We start from the raw sequence: 12,625 nt of genomic DNA on the forward strand, positions 1-12,625 counted from the left end.
AAACACTTAAATTCCTCCCTCCCTCCCTCCCTGCCTCCCTGCCTCCCTGCCTCCCTGCCTTCCTCTCTCTCTCTCTTTCTTTCTTTCTTTCTTTCTTTCTTTCTTTCTTTCTTTCTTTCTTTCTTTCTTTCTTCCTTCCTTCCTTCCTTTCTTTCTTTCTTTCTTTTTCTTTCCAACATCCATCTCACTTCTCCAAAGGGATTCTGGGCAGCTTAGAATGCCACAAAAGCATCAACATAAAAGCATTAAAATTAACAAAACAGTTACATTCCTTCCTTCCTTCTTCCCTCCCTCCCTCTCCTCCCTCTCTTTCCCTCCCTCTCCCTCTCCCCCCCTATCTCTCTTTCATTCATTCATTTCAACACCACTACCTCACTTATCCAAAGGGACTCTGGGCAGCTTAAAATGCCACAAAAGCATAATATAAAAGCATTAAAATTAACAACAGTTAAATTTGTCTGAAATTGTCTTTCTTTCTTCCTCCCTTCCTTCGTTCCTTCCTTCCTCCTTACCTCCCTCCCGGATCCTCCCTCCACCCCTTCCTTCCTTCCCTCCTTCCTTCCTTCCTTCCTTCCTTCCCTCCCTCCTTCTTCCTTGGGCAAGGCCCAAAAGAACCAAAACGGCCCCATGCCCCCTCTCGTGCCTTCGAGGCCCAGCCTGGCACGACTTGCGAGACGCGGCTTCCTGTGTCTCCGAAACCTGCCATCACTGCAGTTTGCAAGCAACCTGTGGGCAGAAGTGGGAGGCTGAGACGCTGCTCTCTCATCTACCCTCGTGTCACTTCCTTTGCCCTCACAGCCTCGCAGAGATTCGGTTCAAGGCGTGGAAGGCGAGAGAGGAAGGCAGGGGGGGGGGGGGTAAGAGGTTCATCCTCCCCACCCAGCTCGGTCCATTTCTTGGGGTGCAGCTGAGGGGCAAGAAGGCAGCACCCCTTCGTCCTCTCCTGATGTGGCGGGTCCCTCCGCAGTCTACAGATGCTCTTCTCTCCGTCCGTCCGAAACTCTGCCTTCGGTGGATGGAGAAGCCCCCAAAAATCCTTCTAAAAGTGGCCAACTTTTGGGGTGACTATGGAGAATGTGCTGTTTTCTGCGCTGATGGGGCTTCTCTTCTATCCATCGGCCCTGCTGGTCAAACCCTTCGGTACGTACCCAGCGTGTTCCCGGCAAGGAACGGTCTCAATTGAAGAAGAAAACTTCAAAACCCTGGTGTTGTAGCTTGCGGGGAAGATCGGACAACCATTTGTCTGAAATGGTGTAGGGTTTCCTGCCTGGGCAGGGGGTTGGACTAGAAGACCTCCAAGGTCCCTTCCAACTCTATTCTGATGAATATTCAAACCCCTAATCTTTTTACTGCTTGTCTTATAGAGCAGTTGGCTATGCTGATGGAAGGGTATGTAACCTGTTCTGAAATTCAGGGTGTTTTTCTTTTTCTTTGAAGAATTAAGTTCAAAAATAAAGCGATTTTTAGGGGCGCAGGGGGGGGGGGAAACCAGAGAAGGGCCCCTTCCGACTCTGCCATTCTGTTTTTCTGTTATGATGTTGGTTGGATGCAGGGAAAAAAAACCAGTCGCAAGTTTGATTGGAAGTGATTTTGGATTTTAGAAAGGGTTGGGAAGGGAAGTCGAAGGCCGAACCCCAGAAAGATGGGCTTCAATCCAGCGTTAATTAGTAGAGAACAATATTGGTGAAAAACATATTAAATCTTATACAGGTTGTGTCGTTTTGATAGAAGGGAATATTTGGAGCTCAGGGTTGAAATGGGGGGGGGGGGTCCTTGGTGCTCTCTAAGCTTGGTAGTTTTCTTGCAGATGTTTCATGACCCAACTAGGTACCATCATCAGTGCTAGAAGGGAGTGGGGTTTGTGGAGAGGAGGAGGAGGAGGAGGACTGTGGGGTCCTTGGTGCTCTCTGAGCTTGGTGGTTTTCTTGCAGACGTTTCATGACCCAACTAGGTAACATCATCAGTGCTAGAAGGGAGTGGGATTTGTGGAGAGGAGGAGGAAGAGGAGGAGGAAGAGGAGGAGGAGGAGGAGGAGAAGAAGAAGAAGAAGAGGAGGAGGAGGAGGAGGAGGAGGAGGAGGACTGTGGGGTCCTTGGTGCTCTCTGAGCTTGGTGGTTTTCTTGCAGACGTTTCATGACCCAACTAGGTAACATCATCAGTGCTAGAAGGGAGGGGTTTGTGGAGAGGAGGAGGAGGAGGAAGAGGAGGAGGAGGAGAAGAAGAAGAAGAGGAGGAGGAGGAGGAGGAGGAGGACTGTGGGGTCCTTGGTGCTCTCTGAGCTTGGTGGTTTTCTTGCAGACGTTTCATGACCCAACTAGGTAACATCATCAGTGCTAGAAGGGAGTGGGGTTTGTGGAGAGGAGGAGGAGGACATCTATGAGGTCTTTAATTCTCTCCGAGTTTGATATTTTTCTTGCAGACATTTCTTTACCAAATTAGGTAGCATCTTCAGTGCTAGAAACCCTTCTAGCACTGATGATATTACCTAGCTGGGTTGTGAAACATCTGTAAGAAAACAAAAAGGCTCAGAGACCACCAAGGACCCCCCCAAAAGTTCTGTAGTTGTTTGCCATAAAAAGGTAAAGGTAAAAGTTCCCCTCGCACACGCATGCTAGTCGTTCCTGACTCTAGGGGGCGCTGCTCATCTCCGTTTCAAAGCCGAAGAGCCAGCGCTGTCCAAAGACGTTTCCGTGGTCATGTGGCCGGCATGACTCAACGCCGAAGGCGCACGGAATGCTGTTCCCTTCCCACCAAAGGTGGTTCCTATTTTTCTACTTGCATTTTTTTAATGTGCTTTCGAACTGCTAGGTTGGCAGAAGCTGGGACAAGTCACGGGAGCTCACTCCGTTACGCAGCGCTAGGGATTCGAACCACCAAACTGCAGACCGTTCTGATTGACAAGCTCAGCGTCTTAACCACTGAGCCACCCTGTCCCTTTTAGTTGTTTGCCATAACCTAGCCTAAAATAAGACTGGGCCTTATATTCATTTTTGTGCCAAAAGATGCATTGTTAAATTATTTGGAGGCGCAGATAACTAACCATTTTAATTGGTCTCTCCACACCTCATGCTTAGTGAAGCATGCAAACCAGCCTCTCCCTTTCCTGCATCAGATGAGGAGAGCACATCTTTCTCCTTCTTTCCTGGCCACTTTTTTTTACAGAGGTGCGACGGAGAGCGTTTTAACAAACTGCATCCCTATTTGGATTGGTGACTGCAGTGCTCAGATAGAAAGTCCCTACAGAGAATGGTGAGGACAGTGGAGAAGATTATAGGAAGCTCGCTTCCCTTTATTCATGATGCTGCTTATAAGCGCTATGCGCTTAGAGCTCAAAACATCGTTAAAGACCCCACACCCACCCACTTCACAGTCTCTGTTTCTGTTGCCCACCCTCCCCCCCCCCCGGTCTGGGAGGAGGTTTCGAAGTATTTCTAGCAGGACTTTTACTAGATTCTGTAACGGCTTTGTTCTCTAGTCCAGGGGTCGGCAAACTTAAACATTCAGAGCCATTTGGACCCGTTTCCCACAGAAAAGAAAACACCGGGAGCCACAAAGGTCCTACCTGGAAGCCCCCCCATTCAATTCTGGAGCTGACTGGAAGTTCGGTTCCCCCACCATAGAGTCTCCCCCTAGCGCGGCATATTTTTTCCTCTACCTGTCATAACCAAAAGCCCTATCAATTGTGGAGACAACTGGAAAACCCTCCCCTTGCCATAGAGTCTTCTCCTGGCGCACTGTGCTTCTCTCCCCCCTCCATCACCGGAAGCTCCTCTCAAAATTGTGGCACCGACCGGTGACGGAGCCGCAGCAGACGGAGGAAAAAGCCACATGCGGCTCCAGAGCCACAGTTTGCTGACCCCTGGCCTAGGCCATCCGTCTGGTAAACTTGCCAGATTCATTTTTCTTGCCATGTGCATGTATTATTTTGGGGGGTAGGGCTTTTATTACGAGCAACCTGAAAAATTATGCTAGGCCAGGGGTTATTTTCTGGTTAGGTCTTATTTTTTGGTGGGAAACATGGTATTCTGTGGCACAGAGAAACAATACAGTCTTGTTCGGATCTTGCGAGTTTAATGCCATTGTAAGTTCGAACAGTCACTAACCTCCTGCACGAAACCTTAAAACTTCCATGGATGGGTGTTGTGGCCCAGCAGGAGCCGTCGGAGCTGCCACCAGACTCCGACAGCGAGGGGCCCTATGAGTCGGCTCTGGAAGATGTGGGGGACCCTGGACAGGGTTCCGACTCCGAGCAGGGCGCAGGGAGGCTGGTTGGCCACCAGGAGGCGCCTGAGAGCCAAAGGGAGCGTGCTCCCGAAGTCAAGCCTCGGAGCAGTGCGGAGGAGACAAGGGAGTGTGATCCTGACGTCATGCATTGGAGCAGTGGGGAGGAGACAAGGGAGTTTGTCCTGGATGCCCGGCAACGGAGGGCTAATAGGTGTGAAGAACGGTTATGCAGTTGCAGGAGATAATTGAACTCAGCTGGTGGTAATTAGGCTCCTCTCAAGACTATAAAAGGAATGGCTTTCCACACACTCGTCGCAGGAGTCAACGTATTTACTAGCGTTGAAGAAGCTATCGTGGCTCTCTTGGCAGGCTGGATTGCTGCCAAGGTCAGTCTGTGCTGGATTGCGGCCAAGGTCTGGTCTGTGCTGGATTGCTGCCAAGATCTACTCTGTGTGTTAATAAATCTTTGAAGTATCTTTGTCTCGGAGTGCTTTGGTGTATGAAGAGGGGGGTCAGAACAGGTATGCTAATTCAGTGGGTGCAAGTGATGTTTTTCCTTCTTCTCGTTTCTTTCCTTCTCCCAGTACATTTTCACCCGCTCCAGTTAAATCTAACAGAAGGAGAGACAGCAAAATTTACTTGTTCCATCTCCAAGCCTGATTTGGGGAAACATCTGGACTGGTACAAGCAGGGCCACGACCATCAGCCGGTCAAATTGGACGGCAGCAGCCGGAAGTACGGCTTTTCCAAGAGAGACAACCGCACCTACGAGATGGAAATCCGGCAGGTGGAGAAGAACGACAGCGGGACTTATTACTGCTGGGTGAATCCCTTCAACTCGGAAGGGACCATGCTGGAGAGTAACCGAAGCAACCTCGTTGTGACAGGTGTGACGCCGTATTTCGAGGAGTGGCCGGGGGGGTGGGTTTTGACCGCTAAAAATGACTGATTGCACAGAGAGGGGCAGTAGTCCTCGGATTATGACTTCGACGAAGTGCAAAAATTTCCGTTGCTAAGCAAGGATGTTCTAAAGTATGTTTCGTCCCATTTTATCACTTTTCTGGCCACAGTTGTTAAGTGAATCACTGCAGTTGTTAAGTTAGTAACCCGGTCGCTAAGTGAATCTGGCTTCCCGCATTGACTTTTGCTTGTCAGGAGGTCTCAAAAAGGGGATAACTCCGGGACACTGCAACCGTCATAAATATGAGTCAGTTGGAAGGGCCCTCGGAGGTCTTCTAGTCTAACACCATGCTCAGGCAGGAGACAATAGCAATATAGCAATAGCAATAGCAGTAGACTTATATACCGCTTCATAGGCCTTTCAGGCCTCTCTAAGCGGTTTACAGAGAGTCAGCATATTGCCCCCAACAATCTGGGTCCTCATTTTACCCACCTCGGAAGGATGGAAGGCTGAGTCAACCCTGAGCCGGTGAGATTTGAACCGCTGACCTGCTGATCTAGCAGTAGCCTGCAGTGCTGCATTTAACCACTGCGCCACCTTGGCTCTTCCCTATACCATTGCAGACAAGGGGATGTCCAATCTTTTCTTTAAAAACTCCAGTGATGAACGTATCCACAACTTCTTGTGGCAAGCTGTTCCACTGGCTAATAGTCCTCACTGTTAGGAAATTTCTCCTTAATTCTAAGTTGCTTTCTCCTTGGCGAGTTTCCATCCGTTGCTTCTTGTCCTGCCTTCAGGGGCTTTGGAGAATCGGTGGACCCCCCCTGGTTCACTTAACAACATGGCCGTTAAGTGAATCTGGCTCCCCCCCTTACTTTGCTTGTCAGAAAGTCGCAAAAAGGGATCACACGATCCCTGGGGACGCTGTGACGGTCACAAATACAAGTCAGTGGCCAAGCGCCTGAATTTTGATCACACAACCGTGGGGAATGCTGTAAAGGTCGTAACTGTGAAAAATGGCTGTAAGTCGTTTTTTTGCAGCGCCATTGTAACTTTGAACAGTCACTAAATAAATGGTTATAAGTCAAGGAGTCTCCACGCAGCCCGTTCATCATGCATGGTAAATGCAGGGCCTGCACGGAGGCTCTGGGAGTTTGAAAAACAAGCCTCCCGGAAGTTCCAGAAGCTTCCGGAACCCGGGGAAGGCCGTTTTTGCCCTCCCGGAGCCTCAAGGGAAGCCTCTGGAGCAGGGGTGGGTTCTGGCCAGTTCGCTTCTGCGCAGTGCAATAAAAATTGTTCTGCGCATGCACAGAAGCGGAAAACAAGATGGTGGCGCCTATGGCACTGCCCGGAAAACCAGTTCGGGGGCGTGGCAGGCCTGGGTCACTGCCGGTTCCTCCGACCCATGCCGCCAAACCGGTTCAGTCAAACCGATCCGAACCGGGAGGGACACACCACTGCTCGGGAGTGTGGGGAGGGCAAAAAGCCCCCTCCCCCCGTGATGCAGGCCACGCCCACCCAGCAACTGGGTAGAAAACCGGTGCTAAAATTTGATCAATCCCACCCCTGGACTCAGGGGTGTCTCTTATGCACCCGGATTGGCTCTGGATTCACTGAAGTTTTAGAAGGAAGAATCCAGAAGTAATCCTGACATTCTCGTCTCCAGAAAAAGTCGCTGCAACTCCACCTCCAGACGAGATGAAGGAGCAGGATGATGGCGTCCGCCAAGACACCAAGAGTTCTTTCTTGGACTTGCGAGGGTGTGGAGTGTTTATCCTGCTCGTTGTGTTATATTTCTTGTTGTGGATCATCAGAAGGAGACGACAAAGTAAGTTGACATTTGTGCTAAGCAGCATACAATTTCCACCAAGATTTTACTCCCTTGTCTTTTTGAAGGCATCATTGAAATGTTCCTAAATGGTGGGGGGGGGGGTAGAGGTGGAGCTCTTGCATCGTGATCAGGGGGCTGTGAGTTCAATCCCAGGTAGAGACAGACATTTTTCTCTTACATTGAGCACAATGAGAATATATTCATTTAACAAAACTCCGCATTGGCAACAGGGAAGGGCATCTGGCCAGTAAACACTCTGCTGACTCCATTCAATTGCCCAGACTCCACCCCGCAAGGGATTATGGGGGAAGAAGAAGAAGAGAGAGAGGGAGGGAGGGAGAGAGAGAGGGAGAGAGTTGCGGTGGTCTAGCGGTGGAGATCTCGCCTTACAGTCAGGAGACTGTGAGTTCGATCCTATAGGTAGAGGCCGATATTTCTCTCTCTGGGCACACTGAGAATCTATCTGCCGAACAAAACTCTGCATTGGCAACAGGGAAGGGCAGCTGGCCAGTAAAATACCATGCTAGCTCCATTCCGTTGCCCAGACTCCACCCCGCAAGGGATTATGGGGGAAGAAGAAGAAGAGAGAGTGGGAGGGAGAGAGAGAGAGAGGGAGAGAGTTGCGGTGGTCTAGTGATGGAGATCTCGCCTCACAGTCAGGAGGCTGTGAGTTCAATCCTAGGCAGAGGTAGATATCTCTCTCTCTGGGCACATTGAGAATATATGTGCTGGGGAAAAAACCTCCGCAATGGAGACAGGAAGGGCATCTAGCCAGTAAGTACTCTGCTCCATTCTCCATTGCCCACCCTGCAATGGATTATGGGTTTGTTAAAAGAAGAAGATGATAGATAGATAAATAGATAGATAGATAGCAGGGACGTGCAGTCACTAGAGGCAAGGGAGGCGGAGCCTCACCACTCTCCTCAGGAAAAGAAAAGAAATTTAAATATATTTTTTTAAATAATTAAAGCCAAGATAGTTGCTACCAGATTCCAGCTCACAGTGGCTTGGTGTCTGCTTAGTGTTAACCAAAGCAGGAGGCGAGAGAACTCGGGGCCTCTTTTCCATAAGGAATTTTTCGCCTTCTAAAAGTTAAGAAAGAGTTAAAAGGCAAAGAAGTTCAGATGGAAAAGAGGCACTAATTCTCCCGCCTCCTGATCTGGAAGCAGCCAATCGTGTCTTCTTGAGCACGCTTACGTTGGGCGGGTTATTTCGGAGGGCGCGCAGAGTGGGGGAGAAGGAGGAGGCTCGCTCTTCACCCCTCCCCAACCTTCCCAGGGTCCAGATTCCCTTCGCTGCAAGCCTTGCTGTCTCTTGCATCCCAAAGGTGGGTGGGTGTGGGAGCTTTGGTGGCCCCAATTCTTCTCTGGGGGGCGGGGGGTGTCTCCTGGGGCTGCTGGCTAGATAGACTCCCGAGGAGCGACTCCTTCCCTCCTAGTCCCCCTGTGGGTGGCTGGAAGTGTCCACGCTGAGGCTCTGCGCAGCGCCGGGGGGCCGCGGAGAAGCTTCGCTCCGCTTCTCACTCAGCTTTTCCCCAGAGGCGATCCGAGACTTCAAGCGGCGGAGTTTGGAGAAGCAGCGGCCGCAGGCCGGGTCAGCGGGTGGGCGGCGGGGCACTTTGCATCGTGGGAGCCGCCAAGCGCCTTTGCTGCAGACCCGGGCGCTTGGCGGCTCCCGCGATGCAAATTCCCCCCCCCACCACCGCTGAGGCTTCGCAAAAGGATGCCCAGCTGAGCCTCACCAGGCATAAACCTCACCGCACGTCACTGATCCAGTTGCTCAGATTCCAACCTGGTGCAAGGGATTATGGGGTGGTGAAAAGATGATGATGATTGAAATGTTCCTAAATATTATAGCCAATGTACCTATTTTTTAAAAAATATATAGTGAAACCAAGGTGTATTCTCAGATTTGGCAAGATTCAAAGATACTGATGAACATATTATTAAAGGGGGACCTGGCACGAGTTCTAATTCTCATTGTTTCTTACAGAGCAAAAGGAACAGAAGCATGGAAACGCTCCCCTGGTAAGTTCCTTTTTGCTTCTGAAAATTGGGTCACAGCAGCCCCATAACAATCGGAACCAGAAGAGAGCTGGAAGGGACCTTGGAGGTCTTCTAGTCCAACCCCTTGCTCAAGCAGGAGAAACTGTGCTCTTCTTAAAAGCGATGGAGTCCCTACAACATCTGGTGGCAAGTCATTCCACTGGTTAATTGTCCGTAGGTCAAGGGCTGACCTACAAAGGAAGACAAGGGATGACCTTGGTTTTCTAGAAAGAATTTTGTTATGGCTACTTATCATCTAACCCAGTGTTTCTCAACCTTGGCAACTTGAAGATGTCTGGACTTCAACTCCCAGAATTCCCCAGCCAGCATTCGCTGGGTGGGGAATTCTGGGAGTTGAAGTCCAGACATCTTCAAGTTGCCAAGGTTGAGAAACACTGATCTAACCCAATCCCCCCTCGAATTTTCCCACCATAGAAAAGGCATTGTAGAATAATAAAAAGTGTGTCAGGCCAAAGATCCAAAAGGAAAGATGGCAACATGAATACATTTAAATAAATTATCCATGTAAACAGTGCATAATAAATGTGCCAAACTAGAGACTCTGATCTCCAAATCAGAATTCCGTTTTGTTTTTTACTTAGAAATAAAACAAAACTTGGTTTTAACTCTCTTTAAAAAAAAAATTAGACACGCAGGCTTTGTTAAAACATTTTTTTTTTTTTTTGGCTTGAACTGTAGAAAGAAGTCGACCCTCCAGCCGTAACTGTATTCACAGTCGATTACGAGATGCTGGCGTTCCCTGGGGACCGAAGACGAAACCAGCGGCTTCTCCAAAACCCGTCCAGCGGGAACCGACGGAATACGCCACCATCGTTTTCCTCCCGAAGGCTCCGGAGGCTGCAGAGATGGAGGACGCCAAACAGGCATCTTATCCGGTCTGTGTGCAGCAGCCTTGACCCGGCCAGCCGCTCCTCCTTGTGGTTTCCAGATTGCACATCTGTGTAGATATTCTGGGGCTTCACCCCGAAGGTGGACTGGTGGTGGTAGTGGTGGGACGAGAGCACCGAGTCATTTTGGGGAAACGAGACACGTCTTAAGATCATATTGGCTGGAAAACCACATCCTCTCTGAACGGCACGAATCGAAGGAGCGAAGGGGGGATGTCTGGGGTCAGGTGGGGAGGGCGCTCTGCGCGGGCACAGAGGCGCTCTCTCCCTAGGGCTGAAAAGAGACAAGAGGGTTTGCAAAGCAGGTCCTCCTCGCTTGGAGAGGAAGCCCCTCGACGTACGAAGTTTCTGTCGCCGGGTGAATTTTGCCCCGTTTTGCAAATCTTCCTGCCGCCATGGGTTAAGTGAATTCTTGCAGTTGTTAAATGGATCTGGTTTCCTCATTGTCTTGGCTGGTCAGATGGTCGCAAAAGGGGATCGCGTGACCGCCCCCTCCCCCCGGGTCACTGCAAGGCTCATAAACACGAGTCAGTTGCCAGGCATCTGAATTTTGATTATGGGATTGTCGGAATGGTGCAAGCATTGTAAGCGTGGTAAACGGATGTAAGCCACTTTTTCCAGAGCCATTGTAACTTTGAACAGTCGCTAAATGAGAACTACCTGTACCATCAGGTAAAGAAGTTTAGATCCCCTCCCCCACACACATACACACTTATTTTTCCAGAAGCAAAATAAATATAGAAAAACAATAACAGAGTTTGGTCTACTAGTTAATGCACCGGGCTAGGAGATGGTGAGTTCTAGTCCCGCCTTAGGCATGAAAGCCAGCTGGGTGACTTTGGGCCAATCACCAGGAGACTGGGAGTTCTAGTCCCGCCTTAGGTACAGAAATCAGCTGGGTGACTTCGGGCCAATCACCAGGAGACTGGGAGTTCTAGTCCCGCCTTAGGTACAGAAATCAGCTGGGTGACTTTGGGCCAATCACCAGGAGACTGGGAGTTCTAGTCCCGCCTTAGGCATGAGGGCCAATTGGAAGACTTCAGGCCAATCACCAGGACACTGGGAATTCTAGTCCCTCCTTACGTACGAAAATCAGCTGGGTGACTTTGAGCCAATCACCAGGAGACTGGGAGTTCTGGTTCCAGCTATGGGCATGAACACAGTGGCGGGTGACTTTGGGCCCGTCCCTGTCTCTCTCTCTCAGCCCAACCCACCTCACAGGGCTGTTGTTATGGGGGAAAATAGGAGACGGGAGGTTGGATGCGTTCAACTCCTGGAGGTATTTCTAAAAAAATAAGAAAGGCGGGATACAAAACAACTAAACAATAACAACGACAATGCAAACTCAAGGAAACTTGAGACGCCCATTGCAATGTCCTGGTGCCGTGTTTTTTTTCCCCCAGCGCTGGGTGCGAATCCTGAGGGGGCTGGGTGGAAAATTCAGTTAGCCCGGCCCTTCACTGCCTCTCAGCCTCTTTCAGAACCTTTCAGAAGTTTCTGTGGAAACCTCCGTGGGCGGTTTGGTGATTTCTTTTTAAATCTCTCTTCGGGGGCTGATCAAACCAATATTGTGGCGGAAAGCGCCGGCAGAGAGGAAGCCAGCGGCTGTTGGCCAGCCACATGTGGGCAGATGAAGCATCTGGTTGCACACCCCCACAAACGGTCCCTCCTTTGGACCTGCCCCAAATAATTGGCAGTTAGGGGACTGGAGGACAAAACATACAGAGAACGATTGCAGGAACTGGGTACGTCTAATGAAAAGAAGGATTTGTTGTTGTTGTGAGTTGCAAAGTCCTGTATGACCCACTGGGACCCCATGGACCACGTTCCTCCAGGCCTTCCTGTCCTCTCCCATCCTCTGGAGTCCATTGAAGCTCTCGCCGGCTGCTTCGGTGACTCCATCCAGCCCCCTCCTTCTCTGCCATCCCCTTCTTCTTCTTTTGCCCTCCATCGTTCCCAGCATGAGGCTCTTCTCCAGGGAGTCCTTCCTTCTCCTTAGGTGGCCAAAGTACTTGAGATAGATAGATAGATGTTGTGAGTTGCAAAGTCATGTCTGACCCATCGCAACTCCATGGACCACGTTCCTCCAGGCCTTCCTGTCCTCTACTATCCTCTGGAGTCCATTGAAGCTCACATCAACTGCTTCAGGGACTCCATCCAGCCACCTCCTTCTCTGCCGTCCCCTTCTTCTTCTTTTGCCCTCCATTGTTCCCAGCATGAGGCTCTTCTCCAGGGAGTCCTTCCTTCTCATCAGGTGGCCAAAGTACTTGAGATAGATAGATAGATAGATAGATAGATGATAGATGGATGGATGGATGGATGGATGGTAGATGATAGATAGATAGATAGATAGATAGATAGATAGATAGATAGATAGATAGATAGATAGATAGATAGATAGATAGATAGATAGATAGATAGATAGATAGATAGATAGGTAGATAGATAGATAGATAGATGTTAGTTGCGAAGTGGTGTCCCACCCATCGCGACCCCATGGACAATGTTCCTCCAGGCCTTCCTGTCCTCTCCCATCCTCTGGAGTCCATTAAAGCTCACGCCGACTGCTTGGGTGACTCCATCCAGCCACCTCCTTCTCTGCCGTCCCCATCTTCTTCTTTTGCCCTCCATCGTTCCCAGCATGAGGCTCTTCTCCAGGGAGTCCTTCTTCCTTCTCCTTAGGTGGAACAAAGTACTTGAGTTTCCTCTTCAGGAT

General features: G+C 50.0%; 1 protein-coding gene across 1 annotated transcript; it reads left to right on the plus strand.

The window, feature by feature from the left end:
* The first annotated feature begins 875 nt into the window (after positions 1 to 875).
* LOC116513705 (programmed cell death protein 1-like) lies at positions 876 to 10,761 on the plus strand. The gene is made up of 5 exons (XM_032224890.1): positions 876 to 1,140; positions 4,809 to 5,111; positions 6,792 to 6,953; positions 8,949 to 8,983; positions 9,701 to 10,761. The coding sequence occupies exons 1-5, from the start codon at positions 1,068 to 1,070 to the stop codon at positions 9,965 to 9,967; spliced, it is 840 nt and encodes a 279-aa protein (XP_032080781.1). The 5' UTR covers positions 876 to 1,067; the 3' UTR covers positions 9,968 to 10,761.
* Positions 10,762 to 12,625: the final 1,864 nt, after the last annotated feature.

The sequence above is a fragment of the Thamnophis elegans genome, chromosome 10 (assembly GCF_009769535.1).
Source record: "Thamnophis elegans isolate rThaEle1 chromosome 10, rThaEle1.pri, whole genome shotgun sequence".
Classification (NCBI taxonomy): Eukaryota; Metazoa; Chordata; class Lepidosauria; order Squamata; family Colubridae; genus Thamnophis; species Thamnophis elegans.

What these genes read in the sequence shown, in the direction of transcription:
- LOC116513705 (XM_032224890.1), top strand. Translation starts at nt 1,068, where the DNA reads ATGGAGAATGTGCTGTTTTCTGCGCTGATGGGGCTTCTCTTCTATCCA. An exon ending in CATCAGAAGGAGACGACAAA is followed by an intron (nt 6,954 to 8,948) that starts GTAAGTTGACAT and finishes TGTTTCTTACAG; the next exon opens with AGCAAAAGGAACAGAAGCAT. An exon ending in AGCATGGAAACGCTCCCCTG is followed by an intron (nt 8,984 to 9,700) that starts GTAAGTTCCTTT and finishes CTTGAACTGTAG; the next exon opens with AAAGAAGTCGACCCTCCAGC.